Source organism: Sturnira hondurensis, unplaced genomic scaffold (assembly GCF_014824575.4).
Source record: "Sturnira hondurensis isolate 20B ecotype Veracruz unplaced genomic scaffold, ASM1482457v3 Scaffold0001221, whole genome shotgun sequence".
Classification (NCBI taxonomy): Eukaryota; Metazoa; Chordata; class Mammalia; order Chiroptera; family Phyllostomidae; genus Sturnira; species Sturnira hondurensis.
The window spans coordinates 3281572-3309339 of record NW_028073852.1 but is presented as its reverse complement, the minus strand read 5'-3'; the positions used below and the strand labels follow the sequence as shown (position 1 = coordinate 3309339).

Here is a 27768-nt window from a genome sequence, read left to right as displayed (position 1 = left end):
CACCCACACACACCCACACACACCCACACACACCCACACACACCCACACGCACGTGGGCATGTGCATGCATGGCACTGTGCACACCTGTGCTTGTATCCACGTGTGTGTGTGCTGTGCATACCCCACATGTGATACACACAAGCACTCCCTGCACACCTGCGCACACATGCAGACACCCTGTGCACGACACACACCGCACCGCACATGTGTGTGCGCACAGGCACACGTCCCACATGCACACACACGCACCCATGCACGCTTCACAGAGAATCTGCATCTTCCTCTGAACACATCACTTCTGGCCAGGCTTCTGTGGGTCAGACCCTCTCAGAAGCAGTGGCCCCAGGAAGAGGTCACCCCGTCGTCCGGGTGCAGCGTGGGAAGCGGCCAGGCCCAGGGGTGTGCCCAGGCAGCTCTTCCCTCAGCCCCCTGTGGGGGAGGGTGGGCGCAAGAGGGCGTTCTTGCTCAGACAGGGCACAGCTGTGTTAACAGCCCAGCTTCCTCTGGGAACAGCCTCAGGAAGGTACTTTTGGAATCTGCTATCAGATGTAACTTTAAAACAACTACAATAGTAAAAAAAAGAGAGAGAGAGAGAGAGAGAGAGAAAACCACCTTTCCCAGAGGACATCGGGGAGCATCAGGCTGTTGAAGCTCCAGAGGCCCCGCTCAGAAGCAGGGAGGGTTGAGGCGGGAAGAGTGGGGGCGGGGCCTCTCTAAGCCCCTCCCCCCACATGTGCAGTCCTGTAGGATGCTAGCTCTGGCGTTGGGACATTGTAGAACGTGTGAACCAGCCAGCATGGCTTATTCAAAAGAGTGTCCTCTGTGTCCCCAGTGCAGGTCCTGAAGGACAGGATGGGGACCTGGAGTGGGGGCTCAGGGCCCCAGAATATTTGTGGAAAGGGTGTGCAAGTTGCTCCTGAGCCTGCATTTGCACACTTGAAAGCATTCAGGATACCCAGGGCAGCGGGGGGGGGGGGGGCAGGGGCAAGTGAAGGGGGGGCAAGGGGGCATGCCTTGGAGGTGGCCCAGATACTGGGGATGCTCAAGCTTCTCCCAGGGCGGCAGGTGGGATCCTGACGACCTGGCATGTACTTTGTGCCGTGCCCTTTGTCTTATTCCCCTGAAACAGGTGTAAGTCCCGGGCTCAGAGCTCCTCCAGCTCCTAGTTTGCCGGGACCGCTATCACAACGCTACATGCAGCCCATTCCTTCTGGCGGAGATTCCAGCACTGACCTGTGTTAGTGTGTAGGAGCTGCTGTGGCAGCGCACTGCCGGCCCGGTGCCTTAGACAGCAGAAACTTACTGTCTCTGTGAGGAGGTGAAGCCTGAGACCAGGGGTTGGCGGGGTCGGCTCCTTCCGAGGCTGCGAGAGGTCCCTGCTGCTGGCGGTTTGTCGGTGATCTTTGGCGTTCACTGGCTTGTAGATGCACCACCCGGATCTCCACCTTCACCTTACATGGCCTTCTCCCTGGGTACCCATCTGTGTCCAGACTTCTCTTATTTTTTTTATTATTTAAAAAAAGATTTTACTTATTCATTTTTAGAGAGAAGGGAAGGGAGTGAGAGGAAGAGAAGCATCAATATGTGGTTGCCTCTCGTGCGCCCCCTACTGGGGACCTGGCCCACAACTCAGGCATGTGCTCTGATTGGGATTTGAACCAGCAACCCTTTGGTTCGCAGGCTGGTGCTCAATCCACTGAGCCACACTAGCCAGGGCCCAATTTCTCTTCTTAAGGACACCTGTCACATTGGCTTAGGGCCCACCCTAGAGACCTTGCGCCACCTTGATTGCCTCTGTAAAGACCTCTCTCCAAATATGTCACATTTTGGGGTTCCGGAGGTCAGGGTTCCAACATACGACTTTGGGGCAGGGGACACAATGCAACCCATAGCACAATGGTAGCAGTTTGAGCCCGAAAGGGCTTGTGGGCAGAGGGACCCTGGGACACGTGCGTTGGTCACCGAGGTTCTGCAGGAGGAGGCAGAGTCCTGGCAGCCTTGCCTCCCCGCCTCGGGGGAGCCGTTCCAGGCGAGCGGCACCAGGTTACTTTGAAAATAGGTCAACGGGATGTGAAGGTAATCTGAATTCCGAGAGTCGCGGCTTGGCTTCTGCGACAGCAGCGTCCCCCTGGGCTGGCGAAATGACCCGTGCGGGGGAGGCCGCAGGACAAAGACGCTGCTTGTACATTTGTTGCAGTTATTCACAGATGTTCACAGCAGATGTCTTGGACACTGACGGAGCGGCGGGGCTGGACGGAGGAGCCGCTCTGCTCTGCTCCTCGCGTTTCGGTGTTTTAATTAACTGGCTTGCTGGAGTGATGTTCAGGGCGATGTGCACAGCCCACAGCTGGCTTGGCTGCTGCGTGAGTCTTCCAGGGTCAGAGAGGGAGTGTCGGTCAGCCCCCCTGGCCTGTGACCGCCCGCTCGCAGTGGTGCGGAGCGACGAGGCCAGAGCCCCAGTCGGCTGCGCCCCAGGTCATCCTTGTGAGCGCCCCAATCCACAGCGGGATTGCAAAGTTGAGCCCTCCCTTCCCCGCCTGCTCCAGTTGGCCATACCCATCCATTTGATTTGCATAATTTCAAGCATCATTAATAGTACATGGCATGAGGAGAAATTACTGAGCTCTTCCTCCATCCATGAGTGAAGTTGGGTTTAGTAAGAAATTAGTTGACTTAACCGGCAAATGATGGAAGTTGGAGAGGAGAGCATTTAAGGGAGGGAGACGAAGAGCGGAAACTCTCGGCTGTCAACCGTGCAGCCCCTGTGGGAATCAGCATCCTGGCCTTTTGTTTGTTCCGTGTTTGCTCAAGGGAGACACCGGTGAGGGTCCCCAGAGAAGGGCGCAGGCAGGGACCACATGCCGCTCAGCCCAGCGTGGCCAAGCTGCAGCCGGCTGAACCCCCTGTGGAGCCAGCCCGTGCCAGCTGCCGGTGTGCACGCCCTGGGATGGGGCTGTGGCACGGGCCGGAGCCAGGCTGAAGTGGCAAGCTCCAGGCAGCCACTGGGTGGATGGTTCGGCCATTCTCTGAGGCAGGAAGAAGAGAAAAACACTGGGCTTGGGGGGCTCCGGGGACGACCTTGAGTCAGGATTCAGACGTGCTGACCTAGAGGTGCCCACACGGAGGCGTCTGGGCCAGGGGCCCGAGGTTCAGAATGGAGACGGCAGCTGGGCAGCTGACGGCAGCTGCACTCAAGTGTCTGTGAAATTGCCAAGTGATAGGAAAAAACGGCCTGAGAGCCAAACCTGCAGAAACCGCAACATTCCCGGGCCCGTTAGTGATCTGACCCCACTCGTAAAGCAGCTCATTAGCTGCCCACTTAGGTCCCCAGCCACCTTTACGTCCCCTTATTCTGTGGGGAAGAGGCGGTGGCTGCTCTAGTAATGGGCCATGGGGACAGAGGCAGGGCGGGGTGCCACTGTGCTCAGGGGATGGGCACGGGCAAGGCGCAGGGACAGCAGCTCCTGTAATGAGACGGGTCCGGGGAAGCCGAGACTCCCTGGGTGCACAGCAGCACCTGGAGCCGGCCATCTTGGAGGCCTTTGTAGGAATTCTTTTTAATTAGGCCCTTCCCACGCAGAGAAGGGAGAGAGAGTGGCGATCATTTGCTCTAGAATTTGAGCCTGGAGAGGTTATTTCCAGCTACAGACCAAAGGCGTAGGGAAAGATAAAACCAGGGGATTTTTAGCCTAGAAGGGACAGTGGAGACCTGGCCAAGCATCGGGGCCGGGAATGGAGGCAACACAGGGCCCTTTGGTGTCTTGTGCGAAGCTACCAGCCTGTCCACGCCGGAGCTCGCACCAGGGAGGCTCTCCTTGTGCCCGAACTCCCCTCCCGCCGAGTCTGCTCGCAGCATGGTCCCTGGAGGGCCTCTGTGTGCAGGGAGGGTGTCTTGTAGACGTCTTCCGGTGGGCATCTGGACCATGAAACCCGGAGAAGAACCCACACACTGTCCTTGGCTGCCCTGCTCACGCCCTTCCCAGGAGTCAGCCCGTGTCACGTGACAGCCTCATCGCCTACAGGCCCCCCGTGATTGTCCTGGGCTGTAGGGATGGGGGGTTGGGTGGGTTAGGGTGTGTGGTTCCAAGTCCTCCAAACACGGGCTGGTTGGGAAGGTGGGTTCCTGCAGCCTGCGGGTCCCTGGGGGCTCAGACTCTGAGGGGCTCTTCTCTCAGTAACTTAGGGGTACCGCCAGGCCGGGGGAACTGCCCGCTCACCGTGCCCCTGCCCTTTGACCTCATCTACACTGACTACCACGGCCTGCAGCAGATGAAGCAGCACATGGGGCTATCCTTCAAGAAGTACAGGTGAGCTCGAGGGCCCTGGGAGGGTGGGGACACTCACCGCAGCCCTGCCCCCACCCCCTGGCCCCCACGTCCTGCCGCCAGCTGGTCCAGGCTGGGAGAATTGCCAGGACCCAGGTTCCGCTGTGGAGAGAAAGCCTCCTTGTCTTCTGTCCCCCCACCCCTGCCCCGCCCCACCCGGTCCCTTCTCCAAGGAGCTCTGCCCTCTGGCCCCCTCTGACGTCAAGTCACAGGAAGTGGCCCCAGGGCTGCATGGCGGGCTGAGGGCCAGGGGTCAGAGAGGAGCTTCGAGGAGGGGTCCAGGGGAAGGGGACAGTGGCCAGTGGCTGTGACCTCTGCTGTGTGGGGCCAGCCTCCCCCACCCCCGAGGCAGGCCAGTGCCATCTCTCTGGTCTCAGCCAGTGGGACTCAGTTAGTGAGTGCAGCACCGAGAGCCCTGCTATTCATTACCTCTGCTCCCGTCTCACTGGCTCTCCCACATGATTTCATTAGGGAAAAAAGTGACAGGCGGCGTTATTGCTTTTATTATTAATGCGTGTTCTCGGTGCATGGCGCCTCCCCCACTCCCTGCCCCCCTTCTCTGGGGGCATAGTGCCGACTTCAGCAGTCTGCGGACAGTTCTGGGTCCCTGGGAGGGAGGTGGGGTGAGGGAGCTCCTTGGGGGGGCGTCTGAGTGTCAGGTGCCCACTCCTGGGGGCAGGACAGGTGGAGGGGCCATGGCCATTGGGACAGAGCCCCTGCTCAGCTGGGAGGTCCACCTGCAGTGCCCAGACTCACAGAGGGGACTTGGAGGCGCTGCTCAGATATGTGCCGGTGACAGCGGCTGCCTCCCACCGGGCCCGTCCTGGGGGTGGCAGGCTCCTGGGCAGGGGCTGTGGACTGGCTGCTCCCGGAGCAGTGCAAACCAGAAGGTGACCCCTGGGGCAGCTTGGAGGGACCCCCACTCCAGGCAGTGCCTTCCCTCTGAGGCCCCCTGGGCACCGTAATCACAGCTTTGGAGTTAGGGGTTCATGGCCCAGGTGTCTCCATGCAGCCGGGAGGTAGCCGGCTTCTGTTCTCCCCACTGGGCGGGTGGGGGAGCCAACTCAGCGAGGTTACGGTGCCTACCTGCAACCACACAGCCGGGCGGTGTCTGAGCCAGAGCCCCGGCCTCACAGTGCACTGCTCTGCCCAGCCAGGGGCAGTTACAGTGCCCACTTGGGGCGGGCGACCCCAGCCCAGGGACCACTAGAGGTTGTTGACCCTGGTTCCTGCTGCCCTGGGGCAGGTGCCGAATCCGGGTCATCGACACCTTCGGGACAGAACCCGCATACAACCACGAGGAGTACGCCACGCTGCACGGCTACCGGACCAACTGGGGCTACTGGAACCTCAACCCCAAGCAGTTCATGACTATGTTCCGTGAGTGTCCCCACTGTAGGGTGTGGGGGGCGGGCAAGGAAGGAGCAGGGTGGGCTCCGGGGCAGCGGTGCAGAAGGGCTCCTGCTGTGGCCCCCCAGCACCAGCAGGACCTGGCCTTTGTCCTCCAGGCCTGGAGGGTTCTGTGGCCTTCCAGAAGGAGAGGCCACAAGTGGACTGGGTGGTGGAGGGGCAGGACCGGCAGGCTCTCCTAAGCAGAGGGAATAGATGTAGTGGAATGGACGTAGAAGGCAGCGGAAGGCTCTGGAAATGCAGGTGCTCCAGCATTGGGGATAATGGGACAGGAGGCTGTGGGTAGAGGCTGCCCCCCCCCCAACCGTGTGGAAGCCGTCAGATGCCGGGCTTCAGGCACCCGATGCAATTTGAGCAGAGTTCCACTCCCTTTGATGACGCTCTACGACACAGGCGTGCGTGGACTTAGCCTCTTACACGCAGCACACTGAAAATGCTCTCACCTTTGCCTGACAACCCAAGGTGTCAGGGGCCCGCCCTATGGGGACAGCCCAGGTGTGGGAGCTAGGTCCCCTGGCTGAGGGGCCCCCTCTCCTGTCGCTGTTTGAAGTGGCGCTTGTCCCTCCTTGTTGGGAGGTAGGGCTGTCACTTTTCATTGTCGTCAGCGGTGGTGTGTCTGCCTCCAGCAGCGTCGCTGGCATCTAATTTGCAGCTCTTTGGAGGCTTGTGTCAGAGAGCCAAGTAAGCGCTGGCACTGGATCCAGATGAAGAGCAGATTTGGTTCTGAGCGGGGTCCTCGGGAACCTGCTGAAAGAAAAGTAGCTGATCTTTTTATCTTTTAAGATTGCATCTATTTATTTATGTTTAGAGAGTGGGAAGAGAGGGAGGAAGAGAGGGAGCAAAACATGGATATGAGAGATTCATCAACCCTTTGCCTCTCGTGCGCCCCCAGCTGGGGACCTGGCCCACAACCCAGGCTTGTGCCCTGACTGGGAATCGAACTGGTGACCCTGAGGTTTGCAGGCTGATACTCAACCCATTGAGACACACCAGCCAAGGAAAAAGAACCATCTCTCTTAGGCTCAGGAGGTCTTGGTTTGACCTGCCTTCCAGGTGTTGGCTGTTAGGGGCAGAGGTGGTTTCTGGGAGCATAAGTAATGGCTTGACTGGATCCCAGATGGTTGGGAAGGTGGGAACGTTCCTTGGAGCCCAGATGAGGAAGCTGAGGCCCAGAGAGGTAGAGTGTCCCAGCCGAGGTTACCCCAGCTCTGTGGGGACCAGACTTGTTCCCCAGGGGCCATTGCAAGGTTGCATGAAGCTTCTCTAGGAGAAGAGTGACTGTCCTACAGGTCATATGGCAACACTGTGCTCCCAGGAGAATGACTGGTGAGGGGCGGGTCCCTGGAAGGAAAGGAAGTGGGGGCGGGAGTTGCTCCAGAACAGCGTCAGTGATAACAGAGAGGAACTGCAGAGGCAAGACCCTGGGTCGCCTCCTTCCTCAGAAGGAAGCAGTGAGCTGGGAGGCTGGATAGAGGGGCTTGGAGGCCAGGGGAACAGGGGTGGGGGTTCTGTTAGCAAAGGTTCCTGAGTGGACGTTGGATACTGTAGTTCAGGGTTCACTGTAGGTTCCTGAGCTAGGAGACGGCGCAGAGAAAAGATGTTTTAAGGCACAGGGTTCTTGCCGACTGCCAATGGCCGAGCGCACTGTGGCGGCGGCGAAGGGCAAGCCCGAGACGGGTTAGGAGGCTTCTGTAATAATCTGCACTGAGAACTGGAAGGCTTGTCCTGGAGGGCAACCCTCTGGACATGGAAGCCCACTCCTGGCAAACTCCTACTCATCCTCCAAAACCCCAAGTCCCATGTCTCCTCCGTGCCATCACTCTCACTGGCCCTCTTATCTCCTATCCAGGAGAATGTTTTTTATAACTCTTAAGTACAGCTAATTCTGTTAAAGCATGTATTGAATTACAGGAGAGCAGTTTGCTAGTACATTTATTTCTGCTGATAGATTGTGAATCACTGAAAAAGGAGCCACTGGCTGATTTATCTTTATTTCCCTGGAGCCTACCGAGGTCCTCAGAAAATGTTAATTGGTTGAATAAATTAAAGAAAGAAGACCAAAAACCAGAGAGGCGTGCCGGTTCTAATGACAGACCCGGTGCAGGGAGATTTTCACAGCGAGCCGCTGTCCGTCTCGCCCGACAGTTTCCCCAGGAGAGCTGGCTGTGGCCCGGCTGGCTGCCTCTCCCAGCCTCACCCTCGCCCTGGGTCCCAACACAGGTCCCTGCTACTTTGGTTGGTTGCGGTACTTCTCAGGCCACGCCCACTAGTTTCTTAGCTAATTGTGTCCTAATCCTGCCACTTCTGGTGGAGCCGGAGGGATGGGGGGTTCTTCAGCTCTGAGAATAGGTAGGAAATGGCTACTGGGGAGAGAGGTGGGGTGGCAGCCCCCCCCCCATGGGAGCCAGAGGGGAGGGAGAGAGGATGGGGGTGGGGCAGGCGCCTGGTGTGTCAGGGCGGGGGTCTGGTCCACCTCCTGTGGCACCTGGGCAGAGCCTCCTGAGATGGGGAAGCTACGGATGCCCCGACCCCAGAAATAGCTCCCGGCCTCCGGGGCCCCTGCGTGTGCCTCTGAGGCTCTAGAGAAGAGATCTGTTGTCCTGTAACCAGCAAACACCCCACCCCTCGGGGGTTGGTTTTAGTCCCAGGAACCCAGGGGCTTTCTGGGCACTTAGACAGGAAAGATGGGCCAGATACCGGGTGTGGCTTTTTGTGGGTGTCGGGTGTTGGAAATGCTGCATTAAATCTACAGGTTTGATTAAAGTACACATCCCAGTTTCAGAAATGCCAGAATGTGCAAACTGTGCGTCTGAAGGGAAGAAATTGGGTGTTTGGAATCAGGCCCCTTCTGGGAAGGCGGCGTGGCTGCCGCCAAGCTCCTTGCCGCTGCCTCTCTCACTTGGAAGGTGGAAGAGACTTAATGGGCTCCAATAAATATTCTATTCACAGTCCTCTGCGCAGAGGGAGGGACCTTGTGCCTTGCAAACGATGGCACTTGTCCTACATGGCCATACCTGCCACATGGGGCGGATGCTGGTCAGTGGTGGCGCTCCTTGTGGCCGGGCAGCTGGAGCAGGAGGCTCAGACTCGGGGAGTCCCCAGCGCGGGGTTCGGGCACCAGGAAGTCAGAGCGCGCCCTGTGTTCTAACAGACACCTGACCACAGGGGAGGGGCTGGCTGCGGAGGGGGGACCCAGCCAGGGCTTCCAGGAGGGGGGGGCCTGGCATTCAAGTGGGGCCTGAAGGCCCAGTAGGATGGTCTTCCCTAGAAGGGGGAGGAGGGCACCCTGGGCAGAGGGACAGCAGGGCCAGGGGTGGCAGGTGGGAAAGGGAAGACGCGTGGCAGGGAGGAAGCAGCGGGCTCGGTTCTCCCGGGTGCCCAGGACACAGACGTGAGCAGAACAGAGCTCCCAGAGCTTGTGGGGCTCAGAGTCTGACAGTAACTGAGCAAGTCAGCGTATAATGCAACGTCGGGCAGTGATCACCATGGCAGGAGAGAGTAAGGGGACAGAGTGACTGGGGCCAGCAGAGACCCCTCAGCTGGGCCGTGTGAGCAGAGACCTGGGTGAGAGGGAGCTCGAGGCGGGGTCTGGGTGGGGATGGGGGTGGGCGGGTGGTTGTGGGGACTTTGGTTACAGGGTGGGCTGCTGCAGGGCTTTGTGCAGAGGACCGACCTGATCACATCTCAATGTGAAGGGCTCCCTCTGGAGAAAAATGATGCCAAGAGGACCCCAGAAATGGGGAGCAGTGGCCATGGTGGCCGGCCAGGGTGGCATGAGGGAGGTGCTGGGTGGGTGGGTGGAGCGACAGAAAAGGGAGGAGCCTGTGGCAACTAAGGGAGGGAAGGCTGGCTCTGCTGAGCGCAGGGTCGCGCTGGGTCGCGCTGGGTCGCGCTGGGTCGCGCTGGGTCATGCTGGCCCTGGGCTGCACCTGGGCTGCACCTGTTTCCTGGTCTGAAAACAAGCATGGGGACGCAGGCTCCCTTCGGTCCCCGAGGCTTTGTGACCATCTCTGGGAGAGGGAGACACTCAGGACCAGGGCACAATCTCCCCACGACACCCTTCATCCCCTGACCCCCTTCCCGTCCCTGCCATCGGGGACCCTCCCGTGGGGCCAGTCCCAGGAGACCTGGCCTGTGACCCCTGGTGATTGGAGACGGGGGACCCCGTCTGACCTGTGGTCTGGCTGCAGCTCACACCCCGGACAACTCCTTCATGGGCTTCGTGTCCGAGGAGCTCAGCGAGGCGGAGAAGCAGCGCATCCGGGGCGGCAAGGCCGACAACATGGCTGTGGTGTACGGCAAGGAGACGAGCATCTGGAAGGTGAGCAGACCCCAGGCGCCAGCCGCCCCGCCCGGCCCCCAGCAGCTGGCCCTCTGCACTGTGGTGGAAAACACCCCCTAGTAATGGGTCACAACAGAGGCCCCCAACTGCCCTAGGAAACACTGGCCTGGGGGCTGGTAACTTGTCCCCCTCCCTGTCCCTACTCTGCCACCAAGGCAAATGTCCTTTATTGAACAGTGACTTAACCCTCCACCTCCCTAGGATGGATCAGCAAACACCGTCAGCCCTGCGAAGGGGGTTTAGGCCAGGCTTGGGGATGCTGAGGGGTGGGGCCCCCGTGGAGAGGGCAGGAGAGGAACAAGGCGTGGACCCCATTTTCAGGGCAGGGTCCCCGAGAAGCACTGCCCATGGGGAAGGCTGCTTGCTCACGGACCTGTTCTTTCTCCTCTTTTTCTGCACCCCTGGCCACGAGGCAGCTGCAGGTATGGTGACTGTTTGCTGCATGTTCCTCCTCTCCCTGCCTCCCCCTCCCCAAACCGCCTCCCCGGGGTTGCTCCTGAGGGGCCTTGCTGGGGTTCGAGGCTCCTGTGGATGGACCGAGGGGAGGAGGGGAGGCAGCGGGGTCAGCTTGGCGTGGCGTGGGGCAGCTCCCAGGGCAGGTGATTGACCCCAGTCCACACGCGAGGCGGAGGTCAGTGGTGACGGCACCGACCTCGGGAAGCGTGGATTGAGTGGCAGCCGCACTCTATTGTCCCGTGGTCTTCCTTAGTGGCCCTCCCGTGTCACTGGTCGGGTAAGGCTCAGCGGGCAGTGACTCAGGCAAGATGGACGTCGGTTTTCCTACCTGTTCACAAACTCGGGAGGCGTCGGGCCGGGCTGTGAAGGCCTTCACAGCCTGGATGACCCACCCTGCTTATTGTTCACCCTGGGCACGTGTCGGGCACACTCCATGTGCCCCCCAGCCAGCGAGGGGGAGGAGCCAGGTTTGGGATGTGCCACGCATCTCTTCCCCACGCCGCCCCCAGCTGCATCCAGCCCATGGCCATGCCTGTTTCGGGTGACGCTGGCGCTCAGCCCCCGTTTCCTGTGACTGAGGAAGGAGGAGAAGGGAGAGCTTACGAGAACACCTCATGGTCACTGCCACCATCACCTTACGGGAACAGCGGTAGCTAGTATTCGTCCACCCAGAGCTCGCTAGGTGCTTGCTTCTCCGCCACACGTGTTCTGGTGCCTGTTTACAAATGAGCCCATCAGGCACAGGAAGTCAGGGTGACAAGCTGGTAACAGGTGGGGCTGGGGTTCGAACCCTCGACTAACTCCAGAGCCCGGACACTTGACCCTGACTCCCCACAGCTCCGCCCCGCCCCAGTCATGAAGCCTTGGGTAATGGCAGAGCAGAGCTCCGGGGGGCGGGACACAAGGGCCCAGACCTGGCCTGCGATGGGGGCGCCCACCCTGGGGTGTGGGGAGTGGGATTGGAGGCCCTTCTCTAGGGTGGCTGACGAGTTGGCTCCACGGAGCCCCGGAGCGCTGGGGAAGAGGAGGGCTCAGACTGTCTGCTTTTACCAGAAAGCGCTGTTAGGAACGACCCCCGAGAAGAAGAGGCCCTGCAGTCAGGGAAGAGGAGGGTTTTCTCTGCAGCTCAGAGACTCTGATAGCCAGGAGAATGCTGGTCAGCAGGAGGCCTTGGAGAAGCTGGTGAGCACTAGGCTCTGGCCTCCGTGACCTGAGCGAGTCAGAGGTGGCCGGGTGGGAGACTGAAAGCAGCATCCAGGACCCCTGCCATCCAGAGTTCAGGGACCAGGCAGCAGCCCAAGAGTGGAGGGGGCGGAGGGAGGGCGGCGAGGTGATCGCATCCTTATGGGAGTGGCCGGAGCTCTGGTCAGGGGTAGAGAGGGTTTTGGCTGTGCGAGGAGGCCTGTCCTATCCTGCACCCCTGGGAAGCAGCGCCGGCCGGAGGCCCAGGCTTGGGTGCTGCTGTTTTATGGGAGTGTGAGGTCCTGGGCGGGGGCAGGAGTGAGGGACAACAGAGGCCGCTGGTCGGCGCAAAGCGGCCCTGCTGTCTGCCGGAGGAAATGTCCAGGCCTCAGAGAGCCGCCTGCCGAGCTGGGCGGTTTCCAAGCTGCACGTCGCTGCCCACGGATAGGTCCTGACATCCACCCAGAGCTCTGGGCGTCTGCTGCTCAGCTTTATCGAGGAGTGATTGACACAGGAAAATTGTGTGCGCCCATGGCGCACAGCGTGAGGGCTTGATAGACCCGCACAGAGCGCAATGAGTATGCAATCAAGCTGCTCAGCGCGCCCATCAGCGCGCCCATCAGCTCACATCCGCCCATCAGCTCACATAATTACCTTGTGTCTGGGTGTGGTGAGGCCGCTCCGGATTTCCTCCCAGCGAATTCCAAGTGCACAGTACAGAGTGACTAACTGCGGCCACCGCGCTGACCCCTGACTGTGATCGTCTCACAACCACGAGCGTGCACCCTCGGACCCGAGCCTCTCCATCTCCTCCGTTCCCCGCCGCCTCTGTCCTCTCTGTTTCTGCAAGTTCAACTTTTTAATTCCATATATAAGCGAGATGATATAGTATGTGTCTTTTCCTCTCAACTCAGTCTTAATTAGCCTTTTAAATGAAATCGAATGACAGGAATAATAGAATGGAAGAATAGAGGGCCTCCTGGGCGTTATGAGTAAGCGGTTTTGTGAAGCTTTACATTTACCTGTGTGTGACTAGGTGGGAAAAGTTGCTGAACAGCATGAGCATCTGCAACACGACCCCCTTTGTGCACGCGTGTACGCTTTAAAGAGAACGTGTGCATGCCAACAACACATCAAAGGTTTGCGGAAGGCGTGCGGGGCACTGTTCATGCCAGCGGCCTCCGGTCATGGCATCCAGAGGTTGAATTGGAGCGTTCGGGGACGATTTCCTGATTCTTTGTTGTGGCAGTCGACTGGCTTTTTTTCTGCGAGAGTAATTCCGCTTTAAAATAAATAGTCCTTTTATTTTCGGTGCGCTTACTGGTGCTTTTGGTGTAGAATCGACCCTCCTGCCGTCTGGTTTCCATTTCTTTTTCTGGCCTGTTCCATCCTTTTCCCTCTTGGTCCTTCTCTTCTCTGACGAAGTTGCACGTTTTTTGAACCCAGCGCCCATTCGCTGACTGAGCTCACTCTTCAGCGCTCTGAGTGGCGGCCCTACCGATGCCTCCCTCGTTTGCCAAAGTCTGATAGAAATCAACACTTTGACCTTTTACAAAGTAATGAAAAGAGCCTTAGAATACTTTCATGGCACCCCTCTGCTCACTGATTTTTCAGCTGGTGAGCCACAAGAGTCTTTAGAACACGCAGCACCTGCTGATTAGTCAGGGGCACCGACCTCGTTTCCCTTAGATTGTCAACTTCAAAAATGGCAACAGCCAGCCCAACAGCCACTGACGTGAACGAATCAAAATCGTCCCTACATTTTCGTCGTCTCGACAAAACATTTTTGGGTGTGCTGCAGAAGTTTAGTCATTAGTTTGTGCCATGAGGTCAAAAAAGTGTCGAAAATCACTGCTCTTGTGTACGTGCTCCTATTGTATTTGGAGTTTCTAAAATTTTTCTCAAGACGCCCTCATTTCGCCTCTGCTCTTAGAGAGCGTGTTTGCCCCGTATGGAATTCCAGCGTGGAGCTTGCTTCCTTTTGGCACCCCGAACGCATTCCGTGGTCCCCGGCTTCCCTCGTGCCTGTGGAGGGGTCCGTGTGCATCCTGCTGGGACTCCTCTCAAGGGGGTGGGTCTCCTCCCCTCTGCCTCTCCTGCCGCCTCCTGCTGCGTTTTCCTCCGTGTCACGGTGACAGGCTCCGTGTGGGTGTCTTTGGACGTACTCTGCATGGCGTCGTAGTTCTCTCTGAGCCTGTGGTTTGATCTTCCACTACTGCTGCAGAATCCTTAGTTCTTCTCTTTACATGTTGCTCCCCGCCCGGTCTCGCAGTTGCTTCTCCGACTCCATCCACACACCCGTTAGAGCCGACGTTCTGTCCCGTCACCTTCTACTTTCCGCCTTCACTTTCTCTGTGCTCCGTTGTGGATGTTTTCTTTTGTTCTTTCACTGGGCGGATTCTTTTCAGCTGCGTTTCATCTGCCGTTAAGACCATCTAGTGACTTCTTCATTCCAGTCATTATGGTTTTAATTTCCATTTGGTTTCAAGTCTTAGCTTCTATTTCCTTGGCCGTATCCAGCAAATTATCTTCAAGTCTATAGCCGGTAGCTAATGCCAGCTTCTCAATCTCCTCTGGACCTGTTCTTACTGTCTGTTCTCTGGGTTTTGCACCATATAGTCCGGTCTTCTCATGTATTAGATTCTTTAAAATCAAGGCACTTAAAATTTTTAATTAAAAAATTTGTTTTTTTCTTTTGCCCTGGCTGGTGTAGCTCAGTGGATTGAGCGCGGGCCTGTGAACCAGAGGATCGCTGTTCAGTTCCCAGTCAGGGCACGTGCCTGGGTTGTAGGCCAGTTCTCAGCAGGGGACACACCAGAGGCAACCATACATTGATGTTTCTCTCCCTCTCTTCTTCCCTTGCCCTCTAAAGATAAATGAATAAAATTTTTTAAAAAATTGTTTTTATCAGCTTTCTTGGGGCATCACTGACAGCACACTGAGCGTGTTTGAAGTGTGCAGTGTGAGGCTTTAACCTGTGTTTGCACACTCCTGTGAAACCACGATGCAGCCGTGGCGGTAACTAGCGCCGTCTCCCTGGGACTTTCCTTCTTCCCATCGTCACCCCTTCTTCCCCTCTCTCCTCCTTGTCTCCCATCGGCCAGGGGTCTGCGCTCTGTCACGTACAGGCTGGCTTTCACTTCCTGTAACTTTACATAAGTGAGGTCATCTGGCATGTGCGCTTTTCCTCGTGGATTTTCTCCCCGAGGACAGTTAGTTTGCGATTCGTCCATGTTGTTGCTTGTTGCAACACTTTATCCCTTTTCGTCGCTGAATAATTCCTTGGCATGGATACACCACACTTTGTTTATCTGTTCACCTGCCATTGCACATTTGGGTTCTTTCTGGTATTTGGCTCTTACCAAGGAAGCTACTGTGAACATCGGTGTGCGTGTCCCTGAATGGACTTGTGTGTCCATTCCTCTTGGTGAAGCACCCAGGGGTAGGGTAGGGCGGCTGGGTGACCTTGCCACTGAACTTATCGAACTGCTGAACTTTTTACGAAAGGTGGTTGTGTGCTTTTCAACCCTGCCAGCGAGGCTGAGAGTTCCGGCGCCTTCACGCGTTCACTGGTGCGTGGTGTGGTCAGTCTCTTCGACCTTCGCTGACCTTAGCCGTCCCCTTCGACGGGCGTGCGGTGGCATCTTCTTGTCCGTGGTTCCCTAATGATGAATGACAATGAGGATGTTTTTGTGTGCTTGTCTTCCATCCATCCTTTTTGGTGAAGTGTCTTTTCAAAAACTTTGCCCATTGGAAAGATTGGTTTGTTTATTTTCTTGTTATTGAGTTGTTAGAGTTCTTTGCGTTCGGGATAGGTCCTTTACCAAATATATGCTTTGTGAATATTTTCTCAGAATCTGTGGCTTGTGTTTCTCTTACCGGCATCTTCCAAAGAGCTTTCTTCATTTTAATGAAGCTGGGAGCTTTCTCTCATGGATTGTGCTTTTGGTGTTGTCTCCAAGAAATCTCTGTCTAACCCAAGGTCGCAATGATTTTTCTCCTCGTTTTTCTTCTGTAAGTTGTATAGTTTTAGGTTTTACAGTTACGTCTGTGATCCATTTTGAATTAACTTTCATACGTGATATGAAGGAAAAAGTTACTTTTCCCTTTTTTTTGCATATGTTATCCAGTGTCTTGTGACTGTTTTTTGAAAAGACTTTCTTTTTCTGTGACGTGTCTTTGCGCCTTTGTCAAACAGGAATCGATCACACACGTGTGGGGCTACTTCCGGGTGCTCTGTTCCGTCCCATTGATCTGTCTCAATGCCAATATCACCCCGTCGTGATTGTGGCAGCTGTACAATCAGCCCGGAAGTCGGGGAACGTGGCTGCTCACCTGCTTCTTCTTTTCCAAAGCTGTTTTGTGTAATCACAGTCCTTCCCATTTTAAAGTGGATTTTAGAATCGGCCTGTCAGTTTCCGTGACAAAGCCTGTGGGGTTTCATCGGTTGCTTTTCCTGATGCCCCGGAGTCCCGGGACCTGAGTGTGAACAGTTGTGGAGAACATCGGGGGTCTTTTCCTCCAGCGAGGGGTCACATTCACTCTTGGCTCATGGCCTCACTGTCCCAGGTCACCCCAGTCGATGGCAGTGGTTGAAATGACTTCCAGTAGATTCAGCCCCTGCAGGGGCCACCCTGGCCTGCTCCACCCCTTCCTCCAGGTGCGACTCCTCGGAGCTCCGGCGGAGTGTGGGGTTCCCTCTCTGTCAGGCCTTGGACTCTGCCTCTTGCCCCCAAGCTCTGCAAGGCGACCGGGAGCCCTGCTTCCTCGTGTAGGGGCTGTCCCTGGAACTAGCAGGTGCCCCCGGGGGCATGCTGACCCCCGCACTGGCCTCAACAACCTCCTTTCCTTCTCTGGACCTTGGCCTCGGAACTGTCACTCTTGTCAGAGTCTCAGGACCCTCACCGACGTGTCCCCATGGTCCCGCCTTTCCTGGCTGTTTGCAGAGGCTGGGCCGATCCGCATTCAGCAGTGTGGGGCCTCCTGGTGAAAAATGTATCGTTTTTTAGTTTCATGATATGAATTATTAATTATTTTGATGTCTGTTGAAAACATTCCCCTAGAGCTGAGATTTACCGACCAAACCTGGGCAGATGCTCCTTGCTGTCTGACCTCACGGCTGGCCCGCAGGCTGGGGGGTCGTGGGTTCCTCTTCTCTGAGTGGCCCCCCGCCCCACCCTTCCCCATGACCTGAAGGTGCTCTCAGCTTCCGCCTCCCTCTGCTCTTCAAGCCTCAACCTCCCCCCTCCCCAGCCCAGAACTAGACCCCAGCAGCAGGCTCGTGCTTTTCCCTGTCGGGGTCCTCCACTGACCATGGCTCCCGGCGCAGGGCCCTGGGCGCATGGTCAGCGGGGGGCTTGACGCTGAGCCGTCGTCTCTTCACCTGTGCTCTGCCTCCCTCCCCTCCCCCTGCAGGCAGGTCTGTTTCCAGATTCGGGGCTCTCAGGTGTAGAGAGGCCGAGCCTTTGCAAATCTGAGGGTTTCCACTCCCGGGTGTCCTCTGCGAGGTCAGGTCCCATCCCCGCTGTGCTCCTGGCACTGAGCCCCACAGCGGGTACTCAGTCACGTGCTGCTGGGAGGGAGGGAGGGTGGAGGGAGGTGAGTGGGGGAGTGAGGTGGTGGAGGGCGGATCCACAGATATGTGGATGGACAGAGGGAAGGGGGAAGGGATGGGGGGAGGAGGGGTGGACGGATGGGGTATCTGGGCTCCAGAGAGTGCCACACCTCCTCAGAGGTCCCTGGAGGCTATCAGGGGTTCAGCAGAGGTCAGTGCATTTAAATGCTGGTCCCCATGGGTTCCTTAAGAAAGAAAGCAGTTCCACAGCTAAAAATAGCCCTGCAGCCTCTGGGCTGGTCCCACCTCCGAAACTCACAGGGGCCAAGAGGAGAGGGGCTTCCCCCTGGGTCACACGGCAGGCTGGTGGCCGACCTAGGACCCGCCACACCTCTTCCACCTTCCAGACCAGGGTGGTGGCCCCTGCGGGCTCTGCCGTCCATGGCTGGGGTGAGGCTCCATCTCCTCCTCCTCCTCCAGGGCAAGGAGAAGGTCCTGGGCATCCTGAGCAGGTACATGGAGGTCCATGGAACCGTGTACTACGAGAGCCAGCGGCCCCCTGAGGTCCCCGCCTTTGTGAAGAACCACGGCCTCCTGCCTCAGCCTGAGTTCCAGCAGCTGCTGCGCAAAGCCAAGGTGAGCCTGCCCCTCGGCTGCTCACCCAGCGCGGCGTGGACGCGGAGCAGGTCGCCCCTTATGCCTGCCATCTCCACTCATGGCTCTGTCCACACGTGGACAGTCCCCAGCTTGCTCTGCCGTTCTAGGCTTCATGTCTGGGCCCCCTGGGGGCTGGGCAGAGCTGGAGGCACCCGCCAGGCAGGAGAGGCCCCACAGTGACAGGCTCAGTGATGGGGAGGAGGACTTGGGCCGCCCACCTGTCCCCTGTTGCTACCACCCAGCCCAGCGGACCCTGAGCAGGCCTGGTTCTGGGCACAGGTAGAGCAGCCCAGGGGGTGGGGGCTCCTGGCTGGAGAACTTCAGGCCCTGGGGCCTGACCCCCTGCTCGGGAAGTCCCGGCGCTACATCCCTGGAGCAGCCGCTGGCGAGGGGCAGGAGCCTGCCGGTGGGCCCTGAGGTGCCGGCCAAGGCTGGAGCATCCCCAACCGGCTGCCGGGTCCTCTGCGGATCCCATTGCAGCTTCATCCCCTGGCATCGTGAACGTTGTGTGTGTGGGCGTGTGTAGGGGTGGGGGAGGGCACACGTGTGCTGTGAGCGCTGGCGCAGGCCTCCGTGGCAGCCCAGGTGGCTCCGGGGCCCTGTACTGAGCCCCTTCTGGGAGCACCAAGTGGGCGCTGAGCTCACGAGTGTGGGATGAATGAGTCAGGGTCTGGGGGTTCAGCTGCAGGGGTGGATCCTCCCCACCTTCCAAGCCTCAGACCCTGCTCTTCCTCCTCCACTCTGGGACCCCAGCCCCTTAGGGCAGGAGGAGGCTGTGGACCCTCCCTGATCCGACCCCCTCGTTTCACCAGCGGGGCCCTTGGCCTCTCAAGGGGATCGTCTGCTACTCGGACCAGCCAGTCGGGCTGTCTTTCCAGCCCCCCGCTGCCCCATCCCCATCCCCGTGAAGGACTGTCCCCACCCGACCCTGCCCCAACTCCCCGGGGCTGCTGCGCGGTGCCGGCCTGCCCTGGCTGACGTGCTGCCCCCTCCTCTCCAGCTCTTCATCGGCTTCGGCTTCCCCTACGAGGGCCCCGCGCCGCTGGAGGCCATCGCCAACGGCTGCGTCTTCCTGCAGTCCCGCTTCAGCCCGCCCCACAGCTCGCTCAACCACGAGTTCTTCCGCGGCAAACCCACCTCCAGGGAGGTGCGCGGGCGGGCGGGGCGGGCGGGGGTGAAGGCTGGCGGTTCCTGGAAGAGGGGGCCAGGCACCTCCCCGAGCCCAGCCCAGCCTGTGCGTCCGCCGGCAGGTGTTCTCCCAGCACCCCTACGCGGAGCGCTTCATCGGCAGGCCCCATGTGTGGACGGTGGACTACAACAACTCGGAGGAGTTCGAGGCGGCCATCAAGGCCATCATGGGAAGCCAGGTGCGCCTCAGGGCCAGTCGGGTCGCCGGCCGTGCGGTGGGTCTCCGGTACGGGGAGAAAAGGTGCCCCACCAAGGGGAACTCAGGTGCACAGGCCTGGGTGGGCGGGTCTGACCGTGGATCCCCCCTCACCTGTGTGTGTGTGTGTGCGCGCACATGTGTGTCTCTGTGTGCACATGAGTACGTGTGGTGAGGGTGGGGGTGCCCTTGTGCTCAGCCAGCAGCCTGCACACCCTCACATCCGCCCCGGCTCCAGAGTCCCTTGCCGAGTGCCTTTGGGCGCAGCCAGGGGCCCTGGGAAATAGGGTGGGTGCTGCGAGGATGTTCGCAGCTGGGACTCCGCCGTTCGTCCGAGCGAACCTGGACTCCCCGCAGCCGCTCTCCAATGACAGTGGGTTCGAGACTGCCCGGCTCTAGACTACCCCCGTCCAGTCTTCTCAGGCCCGGGGTGGGGCCGAAATGAGGTCTCCTGGGAGCCTTCCTCTGGGTAGCGGGGGTAGGGCATCCCAGGCTTCCTCCAGCCGGTGTGCGTCAGTGTGCGTCGGCGTGCGTGCCTGCACGTGTGTGGGCGGGGTTCCTGCTCTGCACACCAGGATCCCTCTGGACCTGCTTCTTGCTGTAGCTCAGACACCAGGTTGAGCGAAATAACCACTCCAGCCGCATCCCCTCCCCTGCGCACGCCACATTCACTGAGGGCACCTGCCCTGGGTGGGGGCGATGCTGGAGGTGAACTTGTGAGTCTGGAGCAGAACTGGAGAGACTGGACTCGCTGGGACAAGGGCCTTCACAAGCCAGTGACCGGATAGGTTCCTTCTGCAGGGGAGAACCCTGCTCTGGAGGACTCACAGCTGGCTGGCGTGGCTGCTGGCCCAGGCTCCGGGACAGAGGCCACAGGGCTGGTCCCCACTGGGGCAGGAAGGGCTGCACTGGGGCCCAGACCCCCCCCCCCAAGTTGTCCTGCCCCTGACGCAGGGCTGCACTTTCTCAACACCCGTACTGTGTGTATCACCACTCCCACTCGGGAGCCCCAGCCGTAGGCCATGCCCTCAGCCAGTGTCCCCCGCAAATTCCTGACCTGCCCCACGCCTGCCCTCGTCCTTCCCACCTTCTGTCTTGGGGCGAGCGTTTCTGTATCGAAAGCACCAGAAAGGACGCTGCTGTGTCACAGCCCACACCCACCTTCTGCTGGGACAGACATAGCCAGGCTGACCTTCGAAGTGGTCGGAGCCTGGGCCCTCCGTCAGCTATGGGGAGAGCCCTGTGCTCCCCTCTTTGGCCTTTGCTTTAGCAGACTTCTGCTCTTAGTCCATCCAGGTTAGGGGGTGTCTTAGGTTGGGCTCCAGAAGAGACCCCAAAGCACGACTTCAACACAAGGTGAGCCGGAAGGCAGGCCCTGGAGTGACAGAGCGGGACAGGGCGTGTCATCGAGCAGGCCACCCTCGGGCACTTGCTGGTGGTGTCCCCTGACAGGTGGGGACAGAATTGTATTCCTGACCGTCTTTCCTGAGAGGCAGAAAACCTGGAATGCACCCCTGAACCTTCGTCTATGGCAAGATGGGGGCAGCATATGGGGGTGCTACCAGCTTTCAGCACCAGCACCTGCCCTCAGGTGGGGGCTCCCCAGGGGCATCAGTGCAGGAGGAGGAAGTGGTCACGGCGGGAGACTGCCCGCCCCAGCTGTGGGCCCAGCACACTACATCCAGATGGCCCCCCACAAGGCAGATGGTGTGGGGTGGGGGCTGTGGGAAGGGGGGCACCCACCCCACACTCTCCTGCCATGCCCTCTCTTCTCTCTTTGCAAAAGCAACCCTCCAAGTCTCCTGTCCCCAGGACAGGGCCAGGGGCAGGGGTGGGAGGGGACCGGGCAGGCTTGGCCCACCCTCAGGGCTCAGGCCTGGCCGACTCCAGGGTAGGGTGTTTACTAGGAATGTGCTTGCAACGTAGCTTCCTGGGCCCACCCTGGGGTGGCCTTGGAGTATGCATTTTAACTCAGACCCTGGGTGATTCCAGGAATCCGACGTCAGAGCACAGATTTAGGGGCAGCTGGCAGCAGCTGAGAGGGTGAAGGGGGGCCACCTTCGAAGACGCAGCTTGTTCTGCAAGTCCCAAGGGCAGAGAGCAGCAGGGGGAGGGGGGCAGGTGAGAGAGACCCCAGGGACCCAGCCCAGCTGCCCCCAGTCCAGGTGGGTGCGCTTTCCACCACCTCTCGGCCTCAGGCCTCAGTGGCTTTGCCAGTGGGTACCTGTCTGTCCAGAGTGAGGCCATTCAAGGTGAGAGGGGAGAAGAAGGCCACGCACCCCCGCCCCGCTGCCTCTCATTATGCAGCTGGCAATCCTCGGCAAGACCATCACCACCTGCTGTTCTGTCAAGACCCGTCACTGTGTACCCCTGTAATTAGTCCTAATGGGGGTAATTTCTAGACAGGCAGCCTCCTCTGCTGGGGGACTCACGGCAGCTGGGACACGGATGGCTAAGAGTGCCCCTCACACGGGGGCCTGTGAGCCACTGTGCGACATGGACTTGCCGTGGCATGGGCAGAGTGGCACTTGGAGGATGGGCCTCTTCTCCGGGGGGTTATTTATGACCAGGGTTGGAAGCCTGGCGCCTCAGAGGCGTCTCCCAGAGGCATGTTGGAATGGCCAGGCCTTCATGGGGCCCTTGGTGGGCAGGTTGGAACCTGGCTGTGCTGAGCTTGGAGCCGGAGGCTGCCCTGCTGACCAGCTGTGACAGTAGTGACTGGATTTGGGACTTGGGGGTCGTCTGGGAGTACGGAAATGCCCCGACCTCAGTGCTGGTGAAGTCAGAACTGGGACAAGGTCAGGTGGCCGGGTCCTGTTCCTAAAATCAGTCTGGTGGCCAGGGTCAGCTTCAAGGGTGGTGGCAGCTCCTTCTCCGCTGGGACCCTTCTCTGCATGAGTGTTGGGGAAGTCCCGGAGGCCTGAGAGCCCAGGACATGCCACTGGCCCTTGGAGATGAGGTCATCTGACCCCACCCAAGGAGGAAGAGGGGCGGACTCACTGGGGCAGAACTGTGAGGTTGAACTCCCTGGACTAAACCCGGCGGGTTTTGGGAGAGGCTGGCAGGAACACGGCCAGGCCGAGGTGGGCTGGGCCGGCAGTGGTGCCAACACAGGTGTTGGGGTTCGTGGGGGTCAAAGGCTAAAACAGACCTTCCCTGGAGCTCAGGACGGGCCACCCTGTGTCCTCCAAGGTGGCTGTGTGCTGGTCGGCAAGGGGCGATGTGAGCAGGGAGGGGCTGCTCAGGTAGGACGTGCAGAGGAGGTGGGGTGCCCCCTTCGTCACCTCTTCCTGCTATTCCCCTTGCTCCTCAGCCCCCAGCTACTCCTTCCGCCTGCCCCCAGCATGGGCTGCTTTCAAAGTGAGACAGTCAGACGGTGTGTGGCTCAGTTTGGGGGGTGTTCTCTGTGCCTGCCTGGTCTGGGCTGGAAGCTTCGCAAAAGCCGTCTCGCTCCAATGGCAGGGAGGTGCCCAGGCTCCTCTGCGTGCATGTTCTAGGTCTTGGGCAGGACACAGGCAGAGACTGGGTGCCTGCTGTATACCAGGCGCTGTGCCAGGTAATCTGGGCTCTCAAGGGGCTCATAGCCTGAGAGATGTGGAGGAACGGTGACACAAGGGCTGAGGGAAGTCTACCGCGTCAGAAAGGAAAGCCGGCCCTTGACTGGTGGGGGCGGCTCAGGGCCTGCTTCCTGGAGGTGGTGTCTCTTTAGGGGAAAGGCGGATCCAGCTGCATTGGCTGTGGAACCAGAGGCATCGGAGCCCAGGAGCGACTGGGTGGGGGGCTGAACTTACTGCGTGGGGCGGAGCTCGGGGAGACTGGGGCTGGCCTGGGGTGGTGGGGGGAGTGGGGCCGCCTCTGGGCAGAGGGCCAGCTGATGGGGTGGTTGGCCCCTGCTTGTGGGGGCCAAGAGCCGTCAGATCTCCATCCCGATGCTAATCGGGGAGACCCGGCTGCCGGCCTCCCTGCCCTCGCCCCACGAGTCTGCCCGCCCCTCCCACAGGTGGACCCCTACCTGCCCTACGAGTACACCTGCGAGGGGATGCTGGAGCGGGTTCACGCCTACATCCAGCACCAGGTGCGCGGGCCCTCTGCTCTCTGCCCCAGGGATGGGGGCCCCCCCAACCCCCCCCCGTCCAGGGCACCCCTTCTCCAGGCCTTCCCTTTTCTTCCTTCCCACTGCAGCGGGTGGGCGTAGGCGGCCAGGCGGGGCTTGGGGGTCAGTACAGGCCACTCTGGTGGAGGCCTGGCCTGTGGCGTCCCCACCCCACAGCACAGCACAGCACAGAGACACAAGTCTATTCGTGTTTCTGTAGGGGGGTGTTTCAAAGGTTTGCAACTGATTGACTGTAAGTATGGAAGACCCCTACACACACACCTCCCCTGGTTGAGTGGGTGGGACTGGCGTGGGGGATGGAGACCATTGTCCTGAAAACCTGGGGAAGGGCCACTGCCTCAAGGTCCTGCCACCCCAGGGGATTAGAGCCTCCCCCAGGGCCCAGGGGCGGCCCAGGCGGAGCGCAGGTCCAGAAACCAGCCGCAGGGCCTGGCCAGGTGGCTTATAATTGCTAGGTGCTGAGACAGGTGGTCTGTGGCCCTGTCACTTCACAGAAGATGCTGAGGCCCCCAGCAGTGGGGGCGGGGTGGGGTGGGGTGGGGCCAGGGCCGGAGCCTGGGGCTCAGCTGGATGTCATTATGACGAGCTCACAGAAAGGCAGCTGCTGGCCTTGCCAGCCCCTGGATGTGGCCCCTGCTGGGAGGCCTTCTTGGGCCAGCCCTGTCCACCTTGGGTGCCAGAATGAAACTGGACTGTAACCAGCCAGCCCAGGGGACGCTCTGGGCAGCCTCTCTGTCCCCTGGGCCCTTCTCACACTGCTTCTTCCTGGCAGGACTTCTGTGCAGGCCCAGGCCCTGCCCCACCAGGGGTTCGAGTCCCGCAGAGTCCCTTCGTCCTGGCCCCCAATGCCACCCACCTCGAGTGGGCCCAGAACTCCAGCCTGGCCCCTGGAGCCTGGCCCCCAGCACGCTCACTCCGGGCCTGGCTGGCCGCCACGGGGAGGGCCTGTGCCGACGCCTGCCTGGACCGAGGGCTGATCTGCGAGCCCGCCTTCTTCCCCTTCCTTAACAGCCGGGACGCCTTCCAGAAGTGAGTGAGCCCTGCCCCGCCCCTGCCTCCACTGGCCTTCTCACCGCCGTAGTCACGGGCCCTCAGCCCTGCCAGCAGTGGGGAATGATGGGGGGGCTTTCTTCTGAGTCGGGAAGGATGAGAAGGGACCTTCTGGGCCAGTGTGCAAGTCAGCAGCTCCACTCCTGGCCTCAGCCCCCAACCACCGAGGGAAGCGCCCTGTGTCCCTGCCCACCAGCACGCCTCCCTCACCACCTTCCCCAGGTTTTTCCTGGTGGGTCAGCCCCAGCCACACGCACCCCACTCGCCCCCTCTCTCAGCAGGTGGGAGAAGGAGCTGCTGGCGGGTAGGGGACGGGAGTTGTCCTGGGGCAGCCTGGGCCCTGCCCCTGGCTGAGCGGTGGCCGCCCGTGGTGCCCCCCAGGCTGCAGGTGCCCTGTGACAGCACTGAGTCGGGGATGAACCACCTGTACCCGGCGCTCGCACCGCCTGGCCGGGAGTGCTTCCTGCAGAAGGAGCCTCTGCTCTTCAGCTGCGCCGGCTCCAGCACCAAGTTCCGCCGCCTCTGTCCCTGCCGAGACTTCCGAAAGGGCCAGGTGGCTCTGTGCCAGGACTGCCTGTGAGGGCGCCCCTGCCGGCCCTCCCAGCTGCCAGAGAAAGCACCAGCAGATTCCAAGCTCCAGCTGCCCCCCCACTTCAACACCGACACCGCAGGCTGGAGTTTCCTCTTGGCTGGGAAGTGGGCAGAGTGGGCATGGGTTGGGGGGTGGGGTGCGGCTCGCCCCGGCCGGTGCAGGCTCTTCTGTCTCATCCTGGGGGCTTGAGGCAGACAGGGCCGAGCAGCTGTGGGGTTTCGGAGGGTCCCGATGGCCCAGGTGCGGGCAGTCCGAGGCCCCTAGCTCTGTGCAAGGCTAGGTCTGGCTCAGGCGGAGAGCCCTTCTGGGGCCCAGGATGGGGCCTCTCGCTGCATGAGACGGAGCGGGCGCGATGCCTGCACGATGCCTGCCCAATGGCCCGCTGAAGGGTCCAGGAACTGAGGGGTCAGCTTTGATTCTCGGGAGTCATTTGGGGTGTGGCCAGAAGGGGCAGGAGACTGGAGGAAAGCCAGGCTGCAGGGCTCTGTTCATGCCCCCCTTAGCTGGACCCCTCCCTGCTGCACTGGGGGCCCTCGGCCTGGGGCTGGACTGCTTCCTTCTTGTCCCAACTCTTCACCTTGGACACCTCCTGAATCCCATCCCGTCAGGACCGCGATTCTAGACCTCAGATTTGTTCCCCAAAACTGTTTCCCTGCCCCACCCCATCCTCTGAGAACAGGCTCTCGGATCCCTTCCCAGCATCTGTGGTAGGCAAAGGCTTGGGGTGGAGCGTCCACCCCATTGCACCCCTGGCCTAGTGCCTGGCTGCCCCCACCCTGTCCGTGCTTCGTGTCCCTCCAGCCTCAAGCCGCCTCCGGATCCATATGTCCACCTGTGTGCGCATGCCTGCCCCCGCGCCCGGAGCCCTGCCCGAGCCGGCCAGGCCCTCAGATGCCCCGCCCACCGTCCTGCTCTACAGTTCCACTCCCTCCCGGGCAGCCCCAGGCCGCCCTGCCACCTCTGCAGGGGCCGCCCCTGGGCCCTGGGAGTCTGGGTGGGCAGCCCCGCTCTGGGCTGAAGGCGGGATGCCTGCCACGGGAGAGCGCTCTCCGGGCCTGGGCTGCCCCTGCAGCTGGCCCTGCGGCCACAGGGACACAGTCATCACCAAGAACCTGACCTTCGGGGGAAAGCAATAGAGACTCTTCTCTTTTTTAAAGATTTATTTCTTGAAATAATAAATATTTTATTGGGATGTGCGGTGCAGAGAAGGAGCTGCTGTATTTCTCATCTTTCCCTGGAGCGCCCAGGGCTCAGGAGCGAGGGGGTATGAGCGCCCAGGCCGGGGCTCGTCCCCAAGGAGGGGCCTGGAGACCCACTGCCCTCCCCCCCCCACCCCTGCTACCCTGGGCTGTGGCTGCAGGGCCCCTGCTTGGCCACCAGCGGTCCTGGGCCTGGTTCACGGCAGGCTGGCCTCTCTGGCCCTGGCAGGGTGGGGTCAGACGCACGTGCCCTTGGAGGAGGTCTACCTGACATTCCCTGGACATCAAGGGGGCTCTGGGCCCTGGACTGGGAATGTGTCATTTTATGTGCTCAGCTGTCCTATTGGGTGGGTGCTGTCGGATCCCCCGTTGACAGAAAACAGGCACAGAGAGGTTAAGCAACATGCCCATAGTCACACAGCTGGTAAGCACTGAGGCAGGCTTGGCTATAAATTGGGGATTGTTTCAAAGTTGCTGTTCGGACCAGATGAAATGACCTGATAGGGTGACAGCCCAGCACAGCACCTGGGCCACAGGAGGTGTTTTTACGTGGCCCTGTGTTTGAGACACCCCGTACTCAGGGGCATGCACCCCACAGTGCACAGGGTGGCACCTGCCAGCGAGAGCAACATGGCCTAGCACCAGCAGCTTGAAGTGCAGAAACCCTGTTCCACCCGGGCTGGTGGGTCCCAGACTGGCTGACACCGGTCGCCTGATTGAGCTCAGAGAGCACAGATGGCTGGACCTACCCCACCCCCCAGGTTGTAATTCGGTAGGGCTGGGGCAGGGCCTGGGTCGGGCTAACAAGGGTGCTGCCGCTTTGGGCCCAGGGTCCCCTGGGCTAGACCGTGGGTACCGGGAGGTGTCTCAACTGGCTTTAAGTGATTCTCGATTCCTAATTCCCCAACGGCGTAGGATGTGGAACATCTCCTGTGTTTCCTTGCCATCTGCCTGTCTTCTTTGTGAGATGTCTGTTTGGGTCTTTGTCCATTTGTAAATTGGGTTGTTCTTTTTGAGTTTTAAGAGTTCTTTGTGGGGATTCTAATTTTGAATCCTGTCTTAAATTCTTCCTAAGGGAAGGGGTGGAGTGGGCGGAGGAGCAGGCTGGTAGCCCGAGAGAGAAGGCTGTCCTGCCAGCCAGAGACAGGCCAGGTGGCAGTGGGAGGACCCTCCACCCCCTCCTCCCTAAACCAAAGCCGGCCACCCCACTTCAGCGCCCCCCACCCTGAAACCAAGGACGTCACTTACAGGTGAGCAAGCAGGTCTGATGAAGCCCCCGCCCGCCTTTGGGAACACCTGGGGAGCTGTAGCCATCCCCGTCCCCAGGCTGCCCCCAGACCTGTTCCTCCCACGTGTCTGGGCAGGGCGTGGACCGGAGAGTTAGAAAGCATCGCATCTGCATCTCCAGGGAGCATCTAGCCTTGCTCTCTGTCCCCAGCTCTGCTCTGGGGGGGGGGTCAGGCTGAGGACCGCTGCAGGGGGGGCCGGGGGAGGCTTGCCCC

The 27768-nt window shown here is 60.0% G+C and overlaps 1 protein-coding gene across 1 annotated transcript in view; it reads left to right on the top strand.

The window, feature by feature from the left end:
• MGAT5B (alpha-1,6-mannosylglycoprotein 6-beta-N-acetylglucosaminyltransferase B) overlaps positions 1 to 26270 on the top strand; it is a 53480-nt gene extending 27210 nt beyond the window's left edge. The window contains exons 9-18 of the mRNA XM_037064656.1: positions 4177 to 4308; positions 5573 to 5706; positions 9927 to 10057; positions 10495 to 10500; positions 17751 to 17906; positions 18928 to 19074; positions 19178 to 19294; positions 23312 to 23386; positions 24198 to 24454; positions 24857 to 26270. Of these exons, the coding sequence (XP_036920551.1) occupies positions 4177 to 4308; positions 5573 to 5706; positions 9927 to 10057; positions 10495 to 10500; positions 17751 to 17906; positions 18928 to 19074; positions 19178 to 19294; positions 23312 to 23386; positions 24198 to 24454; positions 24857 to 25055 (1354 nt within the window). The 3' untranslated portion in view covers positions 25056 to 26270. The remainder of the gene's footprint in view (positions 1 to 4176; positions 4309 to 5572; positions 5707 to 9926; positions 10058 to 10494; positions 10501 to 17750; positions 17907 to 18927; positions 19075 to 19177; positions 19295 to 23311; positions 23387 to 24197; positions 24455 to 24856) is intronic.
• Positions 26271 to 27768: the final 1498 nt, after the last annotated feature.